Raw genomic sequence first — 18974 nt, 5'->3', positions numbered from 1 at the left:
CAGTCCCCAAGCAATGCAAAATACTTGTATTATAGTGTAAAGGAAGTTTACAAATATGCACTATTATGTAAGCAGTTTCAATGAATGCAAATCTCTATATGCCTTACAAACACAATTTGTAAAGTGCATAAGGCCCAGCATTTTTGTAGCAATTATACTGTGAAAAGAACAGCACATTGTGTGATAAATTAGAAAAAGTCAAGGTGCTGTATTCTATTATTTTAAAATAAAAACCCACAGTAAGGCTTTCAGTGCCTTAGAGCAGCCATGCAAAGATCTCTCAAAGAGACATGTCTGCCTCTTTAAATGTATTCATTTTCCAATTTAACAGGTGCACTTCACTGCGTAATATAAGAGACAATGAAGAAAAAGACTCAGCATTCCGGGGAATCTGCACTATGATCAGTGTCAACCCTGGAGGAGTTGTACAGGTGATAACCCCAATTCTACATGGAAGATCGTTCTCTCTCTTGAGTCAAGGCACATGAAGCACTCTCTGAGAACTATGAGATTTCCAGCACTGCCCAAATATCAATGGAAAATAATTATCAATTAGATCAATTAGGCAACAACCTGGAAAAGCTATTGCTTCCTCATAGCAACCTTGCACAAAGTATTCTCAACATTAATTTTCTTCAGCATAGTTTTTTTTACCTTGGTTGCATTTTGTTTCTACCTTTGATTTGAATTACATGGAGGTAATTTTGGTAGACAAGGAAACTTATTTCTTACGACTGCGAATAAACTGTCTTTGAGGTCCAATGCAGATCCGTTTACCTTTCAGGATTTTATATTCTTCTGTGATGCAGTGGCCTCGTGGGTTAGCCCTAAGGATGACCTGCGAGAGATGTTCTGCAAGGTAACCATTTCTGTAAATGTGTGTTCTGGGTGCCTAAGTTTAACTGAATGCAGGAAATTACGTTTTGGGATTACGTATCTAGGAAATAAAATACAATGCAATTTCTATAAGGATGGATTTAACACTTCTACAATTATATCCCAATTTTGTTCCTAGATTTATCCTTTAAAGCCAAAGGATTCACTTTAAATGGTCATAGGCCTATTATAATGTGCCAGTTCAGATCATATACTTTTTTGAGCAGCTCTTGTTTTCATAGTGAGGTTGAGACCTGAAACCAGCCAACTATGTTAGGACAATTAACTTTGGTCTCTACCTATTAAACTCTTTTTCTGCACAGTATAGAGATAAAACTTATTATTAAAACAATATTAAATTACAGATGCTATGTGTTGAGTCATTATTTGAGTTTATCATTCAACATGCAAACATCAAAAGATTTAGTGTTAAGGCAAACAGCGTATTAATATAATATAAATGATCGGGCTGCATTTTCCTTAAACTGTCACATGAGAAATAGAAAATAAACAAAGGTTTTTAACTTGATCACCTTAAAATTGTAAAAAAAACTGCACAGTGTATTCAGGATTTTCATCTATCTTTTGATCTAGTTGAAACAGCTGCAAATCTTACCTTGTAGTTACCCCATTTTTAATAGATTTTAAAGAAGAATTTAGGAAAAACTCTCTATACTAGGCACTGGTTACGCTACAAATATCAGGGCCCACTATGGATTTCCCTTAGTATTGTTTCGTTCATTCTTAAACGGTGACAAGTAGCTGTGCGCTCAATTTGAAAATGCTCCTATCCCATGCGTGAGAAATCGGTTTGAAAGGTGACTGGTGTAATTAAAATAATAATCTGCTTCAAATTCTGTTGTCATCATGACTCCTGCCAGAAATGTGAAATTTCTGTTTAATTTCAGATCCTCCATGGATTCAAAAACCAGGTGGGAGATGAGAACTGGAGGCGATTCTCTGATCAGTTTCCCCTTCCTCTGAAGGAGCGCCTTGCAGCCTATTATGGAGTATAACAGCTCGTGCTGTAGGATGCAGGCCTGTAAATGGGGTAGGCCTCAATATTCTGCATTTATTTGATTAATTTGTAAGATACTAGTCTCTCTTAGCTTTGCCAGAAGCAATGTTTACTTCCTTGTCTCGCCCACCAGTATTCATATCCCAAGTCGAAAGTCTTTGGGGGGGGGGGTATCTTGTAGGAAGTGCATGCTGTAGTCCTCTGTTAAATTCTTGTAGGCTAATTCTGTATCCCCTCACTTGAAGCTTTAATCCCTAACCTCCAGATCTCTCATATTTAATCCTTAGTGAATTAGTGTTTGCCAAATGGAATTTCTACTTTGGCTAAGAGGAAATTGAAATACTGATCTTCACAGTTCTTTAAGGCTAAAGTATAATTCATTTTCTAAATTTTATTACAATAACCTGAATGTAGTAGAATGTAATGATTCTGAGCTACATTCTGCTCCAAATTGCAATCAAGAATTTAATTTCATATATGTTGATTGTAGAGCCCATTGGCCTAGTCATGGAATTCAGACTGTTAATAAGTAAAAATCTGTGCTATAGAATTCACTTGGGTGGCGAGTAGAGGACATGTCCTGTCAAGTTTGTTTTTTTTTCCTCATGCCATGACAATGCTCAGAGATCTCTTGTGTTTGTTTTACAGGTCTTTCACTGTGGGAGACAACGGGGAACCTCTGTACCCAGGGAAAATGTTACCCTTTACTGGGGGGAAGGGTAGGCCAGTGGGGGGGACTCAGTATGATCCCGACCCTACTGGGCGGGGTGGGAGGGAGGTGTTAGCCGACGCACTGTTCTGTGGACAGGGGGAATCGGAAACACTCGGAAACAACTCAATCAGAAATGAAGTAACCGAAGACATTTGGTCCAATTCTATAGCACATTTCTACTAACAGAAATAGCAAACCAAACCTCGGGGACACCTTTGAAAAATTTTTGTAGTGAATACTGGCTTTAAACTACAGGAGGAGTGCAGAGTAAAGCAGTTTAGCACCGTTAATGTCAAAGATGGGGTTTTGAAACAGTATTGATTGAGCTTAAACCTAAAGACATAGGCATGGGGGACATTCTAGACAATTGCATGATGAAGAATATACAAAATGAAGTTAAAACTGTTTCTCAGCTATCCTTGTTCATGTGCGTCATCAGTGGGCTCCTGCTAACAAATAATAGTAGATGGTGAGAGAATAATTGCTAAGTTTAACGTATTAATGACCAACAGCCTAGCAAAAAGCCTAAGCCTAAAAGATAAGTCAGTTCTCTCTCTACTTTTGCATATCATGGGCATATCTTCTCTTCAACTTCAAAAATACTAAACATTTTGGGATCTAAGACTAGTAGTACTGCCCTTTTTAAGATTTTATTTGGCCAGGATTGTCAACAAATGAAATGTACACTAATACACATTTGATTTTCATTGCAGTTGGAAGTCATTTTATGGCAAACGTAGCATGCTTGCATTGAGAGTGGGGATGGTATACATTAAGTAATTTGTTGCACCGGTTTTGTGTTTCATTTGAATGATGCATAGCCCTGTATTACAAATCTTCAGTTTTTATTTGCAGTAGAGCTTTTACTTTTCTGTTAAGGATAGGTTTAAGTCCAGTAGTTATGATAAGGCCTTGAAATATCTTTAGGATTCATTAGGATTAAGATTGATAATAGTAGTGTCTGTAACCTGCACATTGTGGGAAGCCAATATACTTGTGCAAACTTTGCTTCTGTGCTGTCAATGTGATGTGCTTTCTGCATGGACATTAACTAGTGAATTTACCAGATATTCTGAGACTATAAGAGCCATGTGGTTAGTGAAACTGTTAAAGGGCTGTGTTCAACATTTGGCATTTAATGACAATTGTAAAAGATCATGACATTTGTTGTTCTTGGGTGTTAATCCCCACTCAATTTTTTGTTTTTTTTTTTTTGTTCAGAGCATGATCTTAAAGATGCTTATGATTCTTTTTTAATGGATATACCAAGCAGGGTACTCTGAAACTTGATCTGCGCATGTTGGTGGCCCTTTTGTACCCTAGCTAGGTGAAGGGGTACAACAGAGAGGATGAATGATGGATTATGATGATCTTTACCCATTTCATTTGTTTGGCTTTTTTTTTTCTCCAGTTATTTCCGTTCATTAATAAACCCTTGCTTATTTAACCTTTCCCTTCCCCTTAATGTGTATTTTTTACATTGTTTCATACTGTGAATCTGGGACAAAATTGATTTGGTACTCTTGATTTTTATTTTACTCTTCAAAGTGCAAGTCGTCTTGAACTCTTAGATTGCCTGACTGTATCCCATGATGAATATGGGGGGGGGGTGACTAGAAAAAAAATCCCATTTGCTCTGCTGGACGGAGCTCGGCCTTCAGTACTTTTTGTTTCTCTTGAGGGGCGCGCACACACACGCGTGCGCACACACGCACTTCTAAAGCCATAGCATCTTTTTGCAGCTGAAAAATATCCATTGCTTATGTCAGATTCTCATGTTTGGCAGATCTTTGCATGTTCTCATTTTGTGTGCAAGTGGTGAATGGTATGAATTATTGCACTGTGTTAGATTATGCATGTGAGAAGAATGTTTCTTGTGATTCATTTGTAACCTTTTTTTTTATTAGCTTCTGACGCTTGAGCGCATGCTGGTCTTTACACATTCCTCGTTTGTGTCCACAACTGATGAAGCATTATGCCCTGACCTGTCAGTGGTGCATTTTTAAATACATGAAGGCAAAGCCTAACACTAACACCCGAAGAAGGCTCTACAGATGCAACATTTTTGTATTTCACCTTTTTTCATTTCATTGTGGAATTGACCTTGTTTTTCTGCCCACACACGCACACAGCTCCTCACTCAAAAGCCTGACACTAATGCATAATGATGCTTCTTTCTTTGTTGTAAGCATGGCTGCCCTGTGTAGCTAATTTTGTAATCAAGCTCTTAAAACAGTTGCTATTGCTTTAACCCTTGTTTAATTTTTTTCGAAGCTGCTTCTTAAAGTTCCCCCAAAAGCGTGTGAGGAAAAGCTAATTTGGTTCTCAACTAGTAACTTGGATGTTGATAACGTTTTTGCTTTTATACCTATTCAGGCACCTTAGACACAAAGTCAGATCATTGCATCATTATTGATGATCACTTGCCATCTTAAAAAACCTGCTTTAGTTGTGCAGATGCCATTATTGGGGCAGGGTTTCAGCCTTCTTCTAGCAGTAATAGGGTCTGTTGCCCTTGCCGTGATCCTATTTGCTGATCATAGAAAAAAATCAGTATTTAAAGCAAAAATGAGGAAAGGGTCTCCTTAGCTCAAAAATTCCTGCATTGCAAAACAACTAGCAATGATTGATTGACTCCTTGAGTTTTGTTTTGTCCCCAAACGCCATATTTTTCATCTGCTCTGTATAATTAACTGCGAAATGAAAACAAAACAGATTGGGTTAAAAAAAACAAGAAAACATCATGGGATATATGAAGCACATGTGTCTGTGTGGTTTTTCGCGTTTCTCTGTTGCGTGAATGTTTCTGAAGTCGTGATACCTTTGTCTTGTCACATTCCAGCTTTATTTGGCATGCTGAAAGCACGGCTTAATTCGTCTGCTCTGTACACACTGAATTAAATGCTGTTCGTGTGCTGTCTTACAGAAATGGCCGCTGCTAAGTGATAATGTAGTTTTCTACTTGAATATTTTTATGTTGTAGAAACCTCAGGAGGTCAGTTTACTGTTTTATATATGCCTTTTTTCCATTTGAGCTTCCCTTTTGAAGGATTCTAACAATGGACAAAAAGGAAACTCCTCTTCAACCCTACTATTATACAAATTTTCTTAAGGGTGTAGATTTGGCTAATATTTTAGTCACAAGGGGGGAAAAAAATGGCATTTGTGTTTTTAAAACCATGTTAAGACAAATGCGATAACACTTTTAAGGGTTGCAAATGATAACTTTATAAATGCCTAACAAGTTAGATCTAAATTGTCAAGAAGATGCATTGGAGCAGTCTGGTTTTTGTTAATAAAGTTGAATGAATCAGTAATCAGTTACTGCTATGTTGGTAACACTGTTAATGCTCTGTTAATCTATAATGCATTTCAAAAAGTACGTTATTGGAATTTGCCATTCCTCAATCTTAAAACGTTAACAATAATTCCTTGTGGGTTGTAATAATATTATAATACACTCTTAAACTCTTTACTGGGTGTAGGACTTTCACACCCTGGAATGTGCGTAATAATCAGCTGAAAATTATTTTATGGCACATAATGAAAAACAGAATTGCAGGAGGTCTTAATTTAAAGCGATGGATTGATCAGCTACATTCAAACCAACACGACAGGGCTTTTGTGCTGTTTCTTCAATTACCGCACTCACTGTGCTTGCAAATTAATTCTTTGGAAAGAGTAATTTGCTGGTTAGGGTGGTATATTAAATAAGGCACTTTGCATTGAACACTTCTAATAGCAGCTGGGGTCGAAGAAGAGTTTGCCTTTCATAGTGATGATAAAGCTTTAGGAAACTCGGCCAAGTTTCTGAATACCATAAATAGCATCAACTACTGTAATGTTAGAATGTTTCCTTCAAAAACATCCTCCAGCAAACCTCTCTTAGCTGTGTATACTTGACTAATATTTCTTGAAGTCTGCCTTCACACTTACGCTAACATGAGAGAACTTCATTTTGAATAGAAATATGGTTTTAATTTTTGATAAGCTGCTGAATTTTAAAGTTTTTTGGGGCCACCAAATATTTTGGATCATGCAAAGAATATATATTGTACTGTAGTAATTTTGTATTGACATTTGTATGATGTAGTAATAGATGTGAATGTTAATCACTGCTTGGATCTGTACATTGTTGAAAATAAATTGTTTACATAAACGTTTGGAACTGTCTGGTATTATTTGTCATTTGCCATTAAATAGAACCAAGAATGCTTCAGACAGCTACAATGGGTACACCTTTGAAACCTGATTCTTGGTCCGCTTTCATGTCACACAGATAAACGTCACTACTGAGTCATGTGTTTACATAGGTGACTTAATTTCCCTTTGCATTTAAAAACTCACTTCTGTTGGCCTAAACCCTTATCATACTAAATATACATTTTTTTATTTTGTATAGTGTACCTTCTAATGTTAGGTCCACTCTAGTGAGATCGTTAAGAGGCAAACTTTGGGTTGCAAATGACAATGTGGCAGTATTTGCCCTCACACATCAACAGCAAGAAAAGGAATGTATAATGATATAAAACCAGGAGGTTTTCTTCACTACTTGCCAGTGAACATCCTGATCTTGTGACATGCTTTTCTTGGTTGATTTGAACAATGTTTTATTACCATAGTAAACTGAAACCTAGATTTACACTGAACATTGGAATCGCCCAAGGGTACAGTTGTGCATTTTATTTTAACAAGTTGTTCTCATGTAATATCATATTGATCTAAGTATTGAATGAGAATTATATGCAGTGGTCCTTGTTTAAAACTGAAACGGTCACAAAGAAAAGTTGATTATTACTTTTCCCATATATTTTAACAAAGCACAGCTCTGCAGTTCTCTCAAAACCTGTAAGCCAATAAATACTCCTCTTTTTTTTCATGGTAGCCACATTTTGTGGATACAGATGATATTGTATTTAATGGCAGACTTTTCATCTGTATTTAACACTTTTGTTAACATGGGAAGAAAGAACAGGACTAAATTTGTTGTTTTATTTGGAACCCTACCACTCTGGGCAAAAGTGATCAACACATTGCATGGGTGAGGACATGGTGTGCAAAAGAAGATTTTAGTTCTATGAACTGGAAACCTTTCCATAGCAAAGAGATGGACTCTTGGCACAAAAAAACCCCAAAGAAATCCAGAACTAGAATAGAGAGAAAAAAAAAGTTAATTTGAAAGGGAAGTTAAATGGGGAATAAAGACCACAGGAGAAACAGAAGTTCTAAGTAAATGATCTGGTCATGAGTTTATACCTGAATGCTGGGAGTATTAGAAACAAATTTGAAGGGATATAAGGTACCATATAAGCACTTAATTATGAATCACAGAAACATGGCTAACCAAAAGTAAATGGAGAGGAATGCAAGAGGAGTAAATACCCTCTGTTCTGGAGAAAGGAAAGATAAGAGTGGGTGGTATATCTAAAAAAATATATTCAGACTTAGGAACTTCAGCTAGGAAAATCAAGAATCTCTGAATCTATAGTATTTGGATCAGACCAACTAAAAACAACAAAAGCAGAATTTAAGGAGTATGCTACAGGCTATCAATGTCCATTGTCTTTTCATACAATCAAGACATAGAAACAAGTGAAAGAACCATTAGGGACCTATATGTTAGATGGTGTTCTTTTAAGTCTATTTTAAAAATGGCCTGGTTGAGTCTAAAGCAAAAGTTAATTTTTGGTAAGCAGGTTTTGAAGTAATGAGACTTTAAGAGAAGTAAAATATCAAAGACTTGATATGAAATTAGTGGAAAATGGCAAAAATACAATCAGATTCTTTCAAAAGCACAGAGCAAGTTTATTCCAAAAGTGAGTAAATATCTAAAAATACAGTATCCCAAATGTTTCAATAAATTAGCAAAAAGTTTAGAGAAAATAATGCTTTACAAATTTGTTAAAATGATCAGGATCCAGTTAATGAGAATACAATATACTGTGAGAACCTGTAAAAAGGATATTGTAAAAAAAGGATATTGATACTGTAAAAAATAAACCCTTTCAGTAATACATTAAAAAACTATTAAAGATCATCTCTGTACATATTGTTAATGCGTTTGTAACACTTTCTAGCTTGCATGTGGTAAACACCTTCATGGCAAGCGCTTCAATAGCTCACAATACAGTAACATAAACTGTGTATTTTTACTAAATAATTTTAACTTCTCTTTTCGGTTACTTTTAGAAAAAACAATACCATATCCTAACTATGACACTAGATGGCACTAAACAAATGTGGAAATTATGCCCCAGTCCCGATTTCAGAGATTTGCTTTATTTCACGACGAATTGGAAGTGGAATAAGACTCTTTATGGTACTATTGCATAGCCCATTTTAAATTTTAACAATCCACGTACTGAAAAAGTAATAAATGATTCTTGTTCGAACTGTGTATTTGGTTTCTACCCTTCTTTTCTTACAAGCATCCGACCCTTTTTAGTAGGTATTTAAATGGCTGCATTTACCCCAGTTCTAGACGTACGAAATACTGAATATTATTGTATAGCTTTCTGGTTTCTGTTTTAACTGTCACTAATCTTGCGGAAAGTGTTTTTACTGAGCTTTGAGCTTTTTAGCACCCCACGTACTTTTTCTCTGTTTACGACATTAATGTTTAGTTATCGCTGCTCTTTGTTTTTAAAGCGAAATTGATCTTTGTATTCTGCATTAACACATTTTACTGTCTTTAAATCACAAGCACACAACCTTACAGTAGGTTCAAATTTAACCCACGTTTACTGACACGTTCCTGGTACAGTAACGTTATTAACGTTATCAGATCTCATCAGAATTGGTCTGTTCATTGAGTTACTCCTGAACTGTATCTCTTTGTTACTTTTACGACCAAAGTATTAGTGCAGTCTGCAATACTCATTCTAAATTAATTATGTATCTGATATAAACTTTGATCATTCGTGTTTTGCCTTACCCAGGAGACCGCAAAGATGAAGTTCAGCAGATTTGGTGTAAATTAAGGGCTATGTAACGGATCCTGTGGCTACTGCAATATAGTGTGGTGTTAATTCGTTTGCAATGACAATTATTCTCCCAGTTATTTGTTTTTTAAAACAAAACAATTCTTAGCTATAATTATTTAGAAAAATTTGGAAAGCAACAATATCGTAATACATTTCAGGCTTGTGTGTGGTGAAAAGTACAAATAAGTCTATTGCCGTATGGTATTTGACCCCAAATGAAAAGGGCAACAGGGATGAGGTTAGACAAATCAATACCACTCATTAAACCCTCTTTCACCTCACTCCTCTGAACTTCTCAGTACAGGTGAATAAATAAATTATTATTTCATACAGTATGTTTTCATACTTTTGTACTGGAAAGAGCTGCTATTGTGTAGATTAAGCACTACATTTTCAATTATTTTGTTGAAACTCTGAAACTGTATCCCAAGACTTTGTGAGCAGCAGAGATAGAAACAGCTCAAGCTTAAAACACTGTCCAAAGAATGATACTACTTTTATTTTATTTTCAGTGCTTTAGGAAGTAGTTGCAAAACCTGCTCTCAAATGTCTCAGGTAAATATTGGGCTACAGTGTCAACAGAGATCATTTTAGTGTTCACCACTTACTAAATTGCCATTTTCTATGATGGGAGGAGTTTCGCATGTTGTCAATATGCAGAGACTCTGTATAAGCCCTCAAGCTGTAGGTGCCATTCATGTATAGTGAATATTTACTCAAATGGACCAAATACTTCTTACAATTGTCCTGTTGTTAACAGTGCTTTAGAGTGCAGTAAAGTCAGATGTGTCTGATTTATTGGTAGGAAAATAAAAGAAGAGTTTTTAATCTGGACAGCATGGATAAGATTTTCACTCACATTTTGCATGCAAATATTACCAGAAACATAAAGGCACAGAATGTATTTAAAACAATTGTAAGTACTGAATTATATTATCTTGAGATTTTCATCTCCATCAACTGTTTCCTGTTTCATATGTTAGTCATTGGAATAAAGGGTCTGTTTCTCTCCTTCTAACTATAAATTGAATGATTGGTGAGGAAGACAGTACCTTTTTTATTTTGCAGGAATCAGTTGCGCTTGGCTTTTTGATAGAATTTGGGAATTGATTACTAGGATTAAACTTTCTTGGAAAGGGGCAAATACTGTACTGTCAATTAGAGAAAATTCATCCTATTAGTTGGACAACAGATGCTTTTATTTCTAAATGGTTGCATTATGTACATTTCCTCCGTCAAGCTGTGCAAGTTTTATTGATTAAAAGTTCGTGCTATTTAAACTGCCACAGTTGCTGCTGTTACTCCATGATATGATCACTTTACCTTTTTTAAACAACAGCAAAAAGTAATTTATAATACATTAAGTCTTAAATGATCTAAGCACTAAGCTTATATGTTCATGGAGATATTTCTTTAGTATAAATTATGGTAAAATGAGCTAATTGCATGCGAATCTTAATTATTTTTGCAAAAAGAATAATAATAATAGTAGTAAAGGCTAGTCTTTATATTGTAGCAATTGCTTTTGTTTTTTATCATTTCTTTTGGGTGTTTTGTATTTGTACATGCCATTTTCTGGGGAAAAAAACTGTGTATAAGTTTCACGGTATTCCTGTAAGTGGAGATTCTGAATATTTAGCTAAAATGTGGGGTGGCACAGCTGCCTCACAATGGTGGGACTGTGGGTTCAATTCCTAGGTGCTATTTATGTGGAGTTTGTATGTTCCAGTTGCTCCAATTTCCTCCCACAGTCCAAAGACATGCTGGTAGGTTAATTGGAGTGTGGAAAAAATTGCCTTTGGTGTGCATGTTTGTGTCGATTGACTAGTGTGCCATCCAAGGTGTATATTGCATTATGCCCATTGCTTGCTTTGATATTGCTTGCTCCAGCTGCACCGCGATCCTGTATTGGATAAAGCAGTTAAGAAAATGGTTGAGTGAAATTTAATATAAACGGAAACCTCTAAAATCAGAAAATACAGTTGAGGGTTTTCAATAAAATGCTTGAAGAAGACAATCCAAATGGTAATCAGAACACATTCTATGGTATGATACACTTTATTTCCAGGGAGACTGGGTTTTACGTGACACTTACTTTTGAACTTGATCCTATGCAGCTGTAAGTACAGAGCTGGTGTCTGTATTGTTGTGTGTGGAGATGGGATTTTGATGTATAAAGATTATATTGGGAGGCTAGATATACTTCTTTCACTGGGCATAAAAAGGTTTATTCCCTTTTCGTATGGATAGATTCTTTTTCTTTTTCTTGTGTCTTTCTCTTCAAGCGAGATGGTCACACATTTGTAGAAAATTCCACATTTTCCTTACTTTAAAAATCAACATGGCAACCATATGTTCGTGTTTTGTGTCAAGATTTTGCATTGTCCAATTTGTTTAATAGTAACAAATGAAATGTGTAAAAATTGGACTTATTACATACTAGGCTATGGTGTTTATTAACATGAAGAATCTCTCAATAAAGCTGACTTATTTTAGCTGAAGCAGATACTACTTTTTGAAAAACAAAATTCACTAATAGCTAAACTCTAGTGTTTTTGATAATATTTTGGTTTGTGTTTTTTTTTATTAAGTTTCAGACATATGGGTGTCTGAACGCAGCATATATGTCCAAATATCTGTCAACAGCCCTGAGCAGGACCTCCCTTTCTTTAGTAGCTCAAGTTCAGAAAACACATGGGCATAGCAGATGCTCTTCCCCACAGTACGCCCATAGATTCCCAAGCTCTTTGAGATCTAACTACTCCAAGCAGCAATAGAAGTGTATTATAATTAGGGATTTACTGAAACTGATCAAGCCTCAACCTATTAGTGTCTTCTTTTGACATTTATGCTTTTATTTCATGTGATTTAATCAGAGTATTATACAACACATCTAACACACTCACTGTCTTTTTCCATGTATGGCCCCAACTTCTTATAGCCCCCCCAAAATTTAATGTTAATTTAATTAAAGGAATTTATTTTTCATTTTATACATTCTTATTAAAGTTGATTTGGATTATGTTGGCATTTTTACTAGTTCAGAAAGATGACTTAATTAATTAAAACACATAATTAAAAACACAAATGAAGCTTGCACTACTGATAGCTCACATTGTCGCACTGTCTGGTGAATAAGGTGTCAACAGGAAATGAGAAAAAAATAATTTAACGCATTGAGCTTCTTGGAAGACTTTTTAAATATATCAAAATGTATCTCCTTGGCAGGAAGCTGAATGTTCAAAATAATTACATTGGGTGGTAAAAATGACCTTATGGATGAAGTCAGATTATCACTTGAGCTTGTAGAAAATAGTTTTTAAATAATATGATAATTGAATTAAATGCCATAATTTAATGTAAGGGGCAGCACATTGGAGTAGTAGTTTGCATTGCTGCCTCACAGATGGGGGCCCTAGGTTCAGTTCTGGACCTGGTGTGCTATCTGTGTGGAGTTTGTATGTTCTCCTCGTGCTTGTGTGGGTTTCCTCAAGGTGCTCCGGTTTCCTCCCACAGTCCAAAAACATACTGATAGGTATGGCACCTACCTGTAGAAAACGTACTGGTTACTGGGAAAACTGGCCCAGGTGTGTGGGCTTCTGTGTCTCTGTGTGCCCTGTGATAAACTGGCTTACTGTGCAGGGTGTAGTCTGTCTTGCACCTGTTGCTTGCTGGGTCTTTGGTTTTCCCAGCTGTCACTATAACACTATAGATAAAGATACTATAGTATTAGATGCCAGAATTCACTGATAGTACACGATTTGATTGGTGTAAAACCAATTTTGAGTTTCCCTCACTCCTTGAAATCCCTAATATCTTTTTGTCCAGGACTCCCTTGCTTTTTAAATAATTGAACAGAAGCTAAACAGCAGCAATTCCCCCTTGTAGCTGAATATCATCAGATCTCAGGAGCTCAGTCTGACCAGGAAGGTGGCATCAGCCCCCCCTTCAAATCTTGACAATGTATGATTCTTCTGTGCAGGAGACTGTGTCTTGTTGCCTCCCTCTAGGGAGTGGTGCTAAACAGAGGTGCACCTACACTTGCTACATAAGCAAGGCTGGCCCTCGTCTGTACTGGGATGGGAGACCTACAAGGATATTCAGGTTGCTGCTGTAAGCGGTCCACTAGTGCTGTAAGTGGACCGCTAGGTGGTGCTCTTGCTTCTACCTAGAGCTCCAGTATAGTGACCAGCAGTTTTCAAAAAAGAAAGGGTGTTACTGTGGCTAAATTCCAAGGTTGCTGGTACATAATGGCAGCCATGTGTCACCCAGATAGATGCTATACTTCAGTGGTGGATGAATTTGGTCTCCTTACATATGTAAAGCATGTTGAAATTCTTTGGGATGAATAGTGCTTATGATGCAAATGCAATATTTATGATTAATGATAATATATTATATTGCAATGTTTTAACAAATGCAGTAATTGTTTCATAACTACAAAGGAATCTCAATGTGCCCTTCATAGGTGGGAAGTATGAAAGATTTGTTATAATTCATTTGATAAATATGAAAAAAAATGTCACCGGTAATTATGCTAAAGATAGTTTCTCTCATCTATCTCCAGAATGTTATACCTTTTTGATAAAATTGGGAAAGTAACAAGAAATAAAAAACGTTACTAGGGGCAGAATATTTGGAACAAGCTGTCCAGCCATGTTGTTGAAACCAGTTTCCAGGAATCCTTCAAGAAATGGCCAGAGGAGATTTAGTTCGATTCATGTTACTAGAAACCGAATATACGAATATGACTGAATAGCCTTCTTTCATTTGTAGGCAGCTTATACTCCACTTTAGACAGTGAATAGCATAATGGTGCGGCGTGGAGAACTGGATGCCCTGCGAGTGGGGACTGGCTGGAATGTGCAATCACTGCATCAGCCAGGAGGGGCGCTGTTTGTCGTCTCGCTCGGGGTGAGCCTAGGCAGGAGAAGGAGGTGGAGTCTGAAGGTGGGGAGGGAGAAAGAAAAAACAGGAGACAACAGAAACAGGGGGAGGACGACGGTCTGAGACGAAAATAAAAAAAAAACAAGTAGACCTGTTACTGCAAAGAAAAAGAAAAACGAAGATGACAATGGCCTATTTCGTGGAGAATTTCTGGGTATGTCTCGCATTTTTTTATTTTTATAATGCTAAATATATCCCCTCCCCTTTCTAATAGCTGCTTTGGCAGTTTAGCTTACATATACTTTTGTTGTACGTCTACATTTTGAGATATATTATTAACATTAATGGGAAGGGATCGGGTTGGAGCACCTGCCAGTTTAATGCAAAACCCAGTATCTCCTTCTACTTTCTAAAGGCGAAGACGTTTACGCCACTCCGGGGAATCGGGCCTCTGAGGCTCCATCAAACCTGGATGCCTGAAAGCCCGCCCTCATCGGTCACTCATTGGCTATTAGCGGTTCTCTAGTAATGTTTATATTCGTGTCTCGGTACTCCATTGACCTGTTGCAATGTCACTCAAATTTCTAGGAACGCTAATTTCTTCCGTAATTAAGTTAGAACGAGAGAACAGATTTCTAAAGTTCTTGAGTTAGCAAGGGCGAATTTGTTACCCATTTGAGAAGAGTAAAATGATAGTTAACTCATTGTATTTTCTTAGATTGCTGGTATTTCATGGTGCGTTGATTTTGTAAATCAAAAGACTTTAACTTAATAATCGGGTTAGAAGGCCAGCCTTGTCCAGACGTGGCTGTTGTCGTGTTTTTAGACAAACGAAGACATGAGAAATGAATAAACAGAACCCGAACCCATTTTTCAAAAAGTAAATGACGAAATCTAGTTGAATGTCGGAGTTTACGTGGAGTACGTGTATCACTACTACTATACACAATGCCATATTTCTAAAAAGAAGCAACTATAGTCTTCATGGATTTAATTATTATTTTTTTATATGTTGTCGACTAGCTTCATATTTAATTACCCAAAAAATACTAAACGGGGAGTACTGAATTCTTTTTATTCCCCATTGAGTATGGAATGTTGCTAGACAAGGGAAGGCTTCAATTTTTAACGCGATTTAGTGTTGATAGTACAACGAATTTGTGGATAAAACAATGCCTTTTGCTTTTAACATGGCTGTTAAAATCGTACTAATTACAAGTCAGTCCTCTTTGAGAGTATCTTGTAGTTTTGGTGATTGTTGCAAAGAGGATGTCACAAACCCTGGAAAGAGCTGAATTCAGATTTCAATGGAGGAGATTACTAGGAACTTCGTTGCATGTACAGTGCAGTATTACAACATTCTAAAAGGTATTGACACAGTGTGTCCATTAGATGGACTAACTCAGTATCAGTCTGGAAAAAAGTAGCTGAGCAATCGGAATTGTGTTTCAGATTGAGAATAGAAAGCATTTCCAAAGGCGCTGGTCTCTGGAATATTCTAACCCATGTTTCTGATACTGATTTCTTGGGATCATTCATGAACGTTCTGTGAGCTCCCTAGATTCCTAATCTACCAAATGACCAAAATGGACTAAATGGCTTTCTCTAAAATGTTAGCTGTCATATATTATGTGGGTTGTAATAGCCAGAAGTACATTATTATAAAGTTAATGATTTTAAGGTGTGCTTTATTTAATTTAAGATTGTGTGACACAAAGCAAGTTATGTTGAGGAAAAATGAAGGTTTTAACACGATGCAAAATGTCTTGCAGTAAAGATGAACTTCTATCTGTGCAGTTGGAGACTGGAGGGAAATGAGTATGAAACACGAGCAGTTGTTTGTATTCCTTTGCAGACGAGTCCAAGATGGTTTTGTGGTCAGTATGGTGGTGTCCAGTGTGCCAAGGAGTTGGAAACTGCAGTTTGTCAAGCGATTTGTGTCACTGTGTTTGTAGATCGCCTAGTAAATACCTCTGTCAAGATTAAGAACTGATGCTGTGCAGGTATCCTACCCAAAAGGCTTACCTGTATCTTTTTACCCAGTAGTCAACAGCTTGCAGACGTTTGTGCCTTCAGAGAAATGCACCATAGTGTGAATGTGTCTTTAGGAAAAGTGGTAAAGCATAACATTTTGCTTGCTTGTGTTTTTTGTGATGAATGGGAGAGTTCTAGATCTTCATTAAAACGTCCATGTAAGAAACACTGATAAGAGACCAGCATGATTTGTAGTAGTAGTGTTTCTGTCCTTCAGGAGAGTGGCACTCTTTGTTTTCAGGTGCAATAAAAGTTATTATAATCAAGACACAGGTCAACTATGCATTTAACATAATACAGTGCAGTTTTCCAAGATGTCAGAAGGTGTAGCAGTGCACCTTTACTTCGATATTCAAGATAGAGGGAACTGCAGAGTTATTTCAGTTGAGTGCAGGATTAGAAAAATAGCCATATTTTTTTTGAACTCCAGTAATTGTCATATTTTGTTTTTGGTGCTGTTATTGTACAGAGCCTAGAGGGTTTTTCTGAGTCATTCTTGTGTTTTCCTGTTCTTGTTAACCTCAGTATGCTATTAATATTTGGTGTTTGTGGCTTTATCTTAAAAGCAGGCAGGATTTCCTTTTGTTTTCTTTTTGCTTTTTAGTGTTTTAGATAGCACACTCCATTAATGCTCGATTTACTATGAACATGCCAGATTTGTTTTTGATGAGCTTGTACAGAAACACTAATTTATATGAATTTCATAACGTTATCTCTTGATTAGTTTTGATTACTGGAATACTCTAAATTTATTTTGTTTAAACTTGAGTTTCCAAGAAGCAGTTGGAGACATGTGTGTGCATGTGGGTGAGTTTGGTGAAATCTGAAGGTATATTGTCATAAATTTGACTCGCCCACAACACTCACATGGGAAACTTTTACCCCTTTTCAGGATTTTTGTGAGTAATATTTCTTTGCGGAAAAACAGTAATAGGTTTGTCAGTGCAAATAAATATAAAAAATAAATTTCTAGAGACACCGAAAACAAATGGTGAAAAAGATAGAATGCAAATGTAAAATAATGGATAAAATACAGAAAAAAAGCTTATGATGAAGGTTGTCTGAAATTGAAAACATTTTTTGGTAGTTGACTGTCCTCTAACATATCAAACTCTGAAATATTTTACTTGCAGCTTGTTTACTGCATTATTTTCATTTAAAACAGGACATGGACATGGCTGTGTGGTAAAAGACTATGTAGCAGTAGACGGTTTTAAATGTATGGTGGTCTGATACAAGCTGGTCAAAAGGGTGTTTCTTTCTTTCACACTGTAGGCAGTTGGCGTCTTCCAGGAACATTAAAACGGGCCTGTACTGCAAAAAGCAGATAACATGGTCAGACTAAAAGAAAAGATCTTAGAGCACTGTTTTGCATCTTCAGCTTCCAATTTTCAGTTGTCAATTGCTGACACAGTAGGGCTGAAGAGTCTTGATGTCCGATGCTGTTTAATTGTCAGTTTAAGTACTTTAAGAAAGCCAGTTACTCTTTTCCGATGTAAACATGACAAGACCACAAGGAAAACAAGGCCAAATTAGTTCTGCCGGTAGTGAAAAAGTACATTTTCAGCACACGCCGCATTGTAGTCATAGTTGTTATTGGTATGGTCAAATACACATAGTGATCTTTACTTCAAAGCAGACGTTTGCAGCCTAATAGAAGAGTAACCTTTAGTAATTTGAAGAGGTACTTTGAGGTCAGTTATATGGTACACAGACAATTTGTAACCCAGACCAGAAAGATGTCTGCTTCATGTGAACTGGTGATTTTTGCAAGCCTGAGGTTGAAAACAGGAAATGTTGTGAAAGGAACTTAAATGCTGCTATTTGAGAGCATAGTGAGAACACCTAAGTAAAGGAGAAGTTTATCTGAACCCCATTATTCAAGTCAATATAGGGTGACTATACAGAAAATGCCACTTGTATCCAGCACTGGCTGCTAAATTTAACAGAACCATATGGTTCCCCTGCTTCATTGATATTTTCGTCCTCAGATATTTTTATCTGATCAACTAAGAGTGATAGAGTATGAGTGCAGTTTGTGTTTTCTCAAGTTGTTTTTTGTTGACCCTGCAGTGTGATCTGCTTAATTTAACCTTTAAACAACACAACACTGCACAGGTCTTTGTAAAGAAGGTAAAATGTGGCTTACACTTGAGTGTGTCATTTTAGGACATGGTAGACAGTCGTCTCTTAAAAGATGAATGGAAGAGAGTGTTGCAATAGGTAACTTCTGGTGAAGCTGCTGTTCTTCATTTTTATTGCTGACAGTGCCTTTGTCCCATTGTTCTCATATTACTAATGCTGCTCTCTAATTTTTGTGTGACTTTTTTTGCTGTGACTGAAAAACTGCAAACGTTGATGAATGTTTTCAGAAACCCAAATTAATGAAAATGTCCCCAACACAAGGAATTTGAAACCATTACCATGTTTGTTTGGTTCATTTAATTATGTGCAGTAAGCCTTT

General features: G+C 36.5%; 2 protein-coding genes across 3 annotated transcripts in view; both read left to right on the top strand.

Annotated features, from left to right (window-relative positions):
- The window catches only part of tnpo1 (transportin 1), a 57359-nt gene extending 50592 nt beyond the window's left edge, over positions 1-6767 (top strand). For both annotated transcript variants that reach the window (XR_016090791.1, XM_088910117.1), the window contains 4 exons: positions 332-431; positions 785-859; positions 1785-1927; positions 2543-6767. Coding sequence is in view for 1 of the 2 variants with exons in the window: in XM_088910117.1 (XP_088766243.1) it covers positions 332-431; positions 785-859; positions 1785-1892 (283 nt within the window). In the remaining variant the exon portion in view is untranslated. The remainder of the gene's footprint in view (positions 1-331; positions 432-784; positions 860-1784; positions 1928-2542) is intronic.
- A 7760-nt stretch (positions 6768-14527) lies between these two features.
- Positions 14528-18974, top strand: part of fcho2 (FCH and mu domain containing endocytic adaptor 2) — a 70498-nt gene continuing 66051 nt past the window's right edge. Inside the window, exon 1 of the mRNA XM_088910295.1 lies at positions 14528-14690. Coding sequence (XP_088766421.1) covers positions 14658-14690 — 33 coding nt within the window. The 5' untranslated portion in view covers positions 14528-14657. The remainder of the gene's footprint in view (positions 14691-18974) is intronic.

This window comes from Atractosteus spatula, chromosome 3 (genome assembly GCF_055471065.1).
Source record: "Atractosteus spatula isolate fAtrSpa1 chromosome 3, fAtrSpa1.hap1, whole genome shotgun sequence".
NCBI classification, from domain to species: domain Eukaryota; kingdom Metazoa; phylum Chordata; class Actinopteri; order Semionotiformes; family Lepisosteidae; genus Atractosteus; species Atractosteus spatula.
The sequence above is the reverse complement of the archived record's forward strand: the minus strand, read 5'-3'. Positions and strand labels throughout refer to the sequence as shown.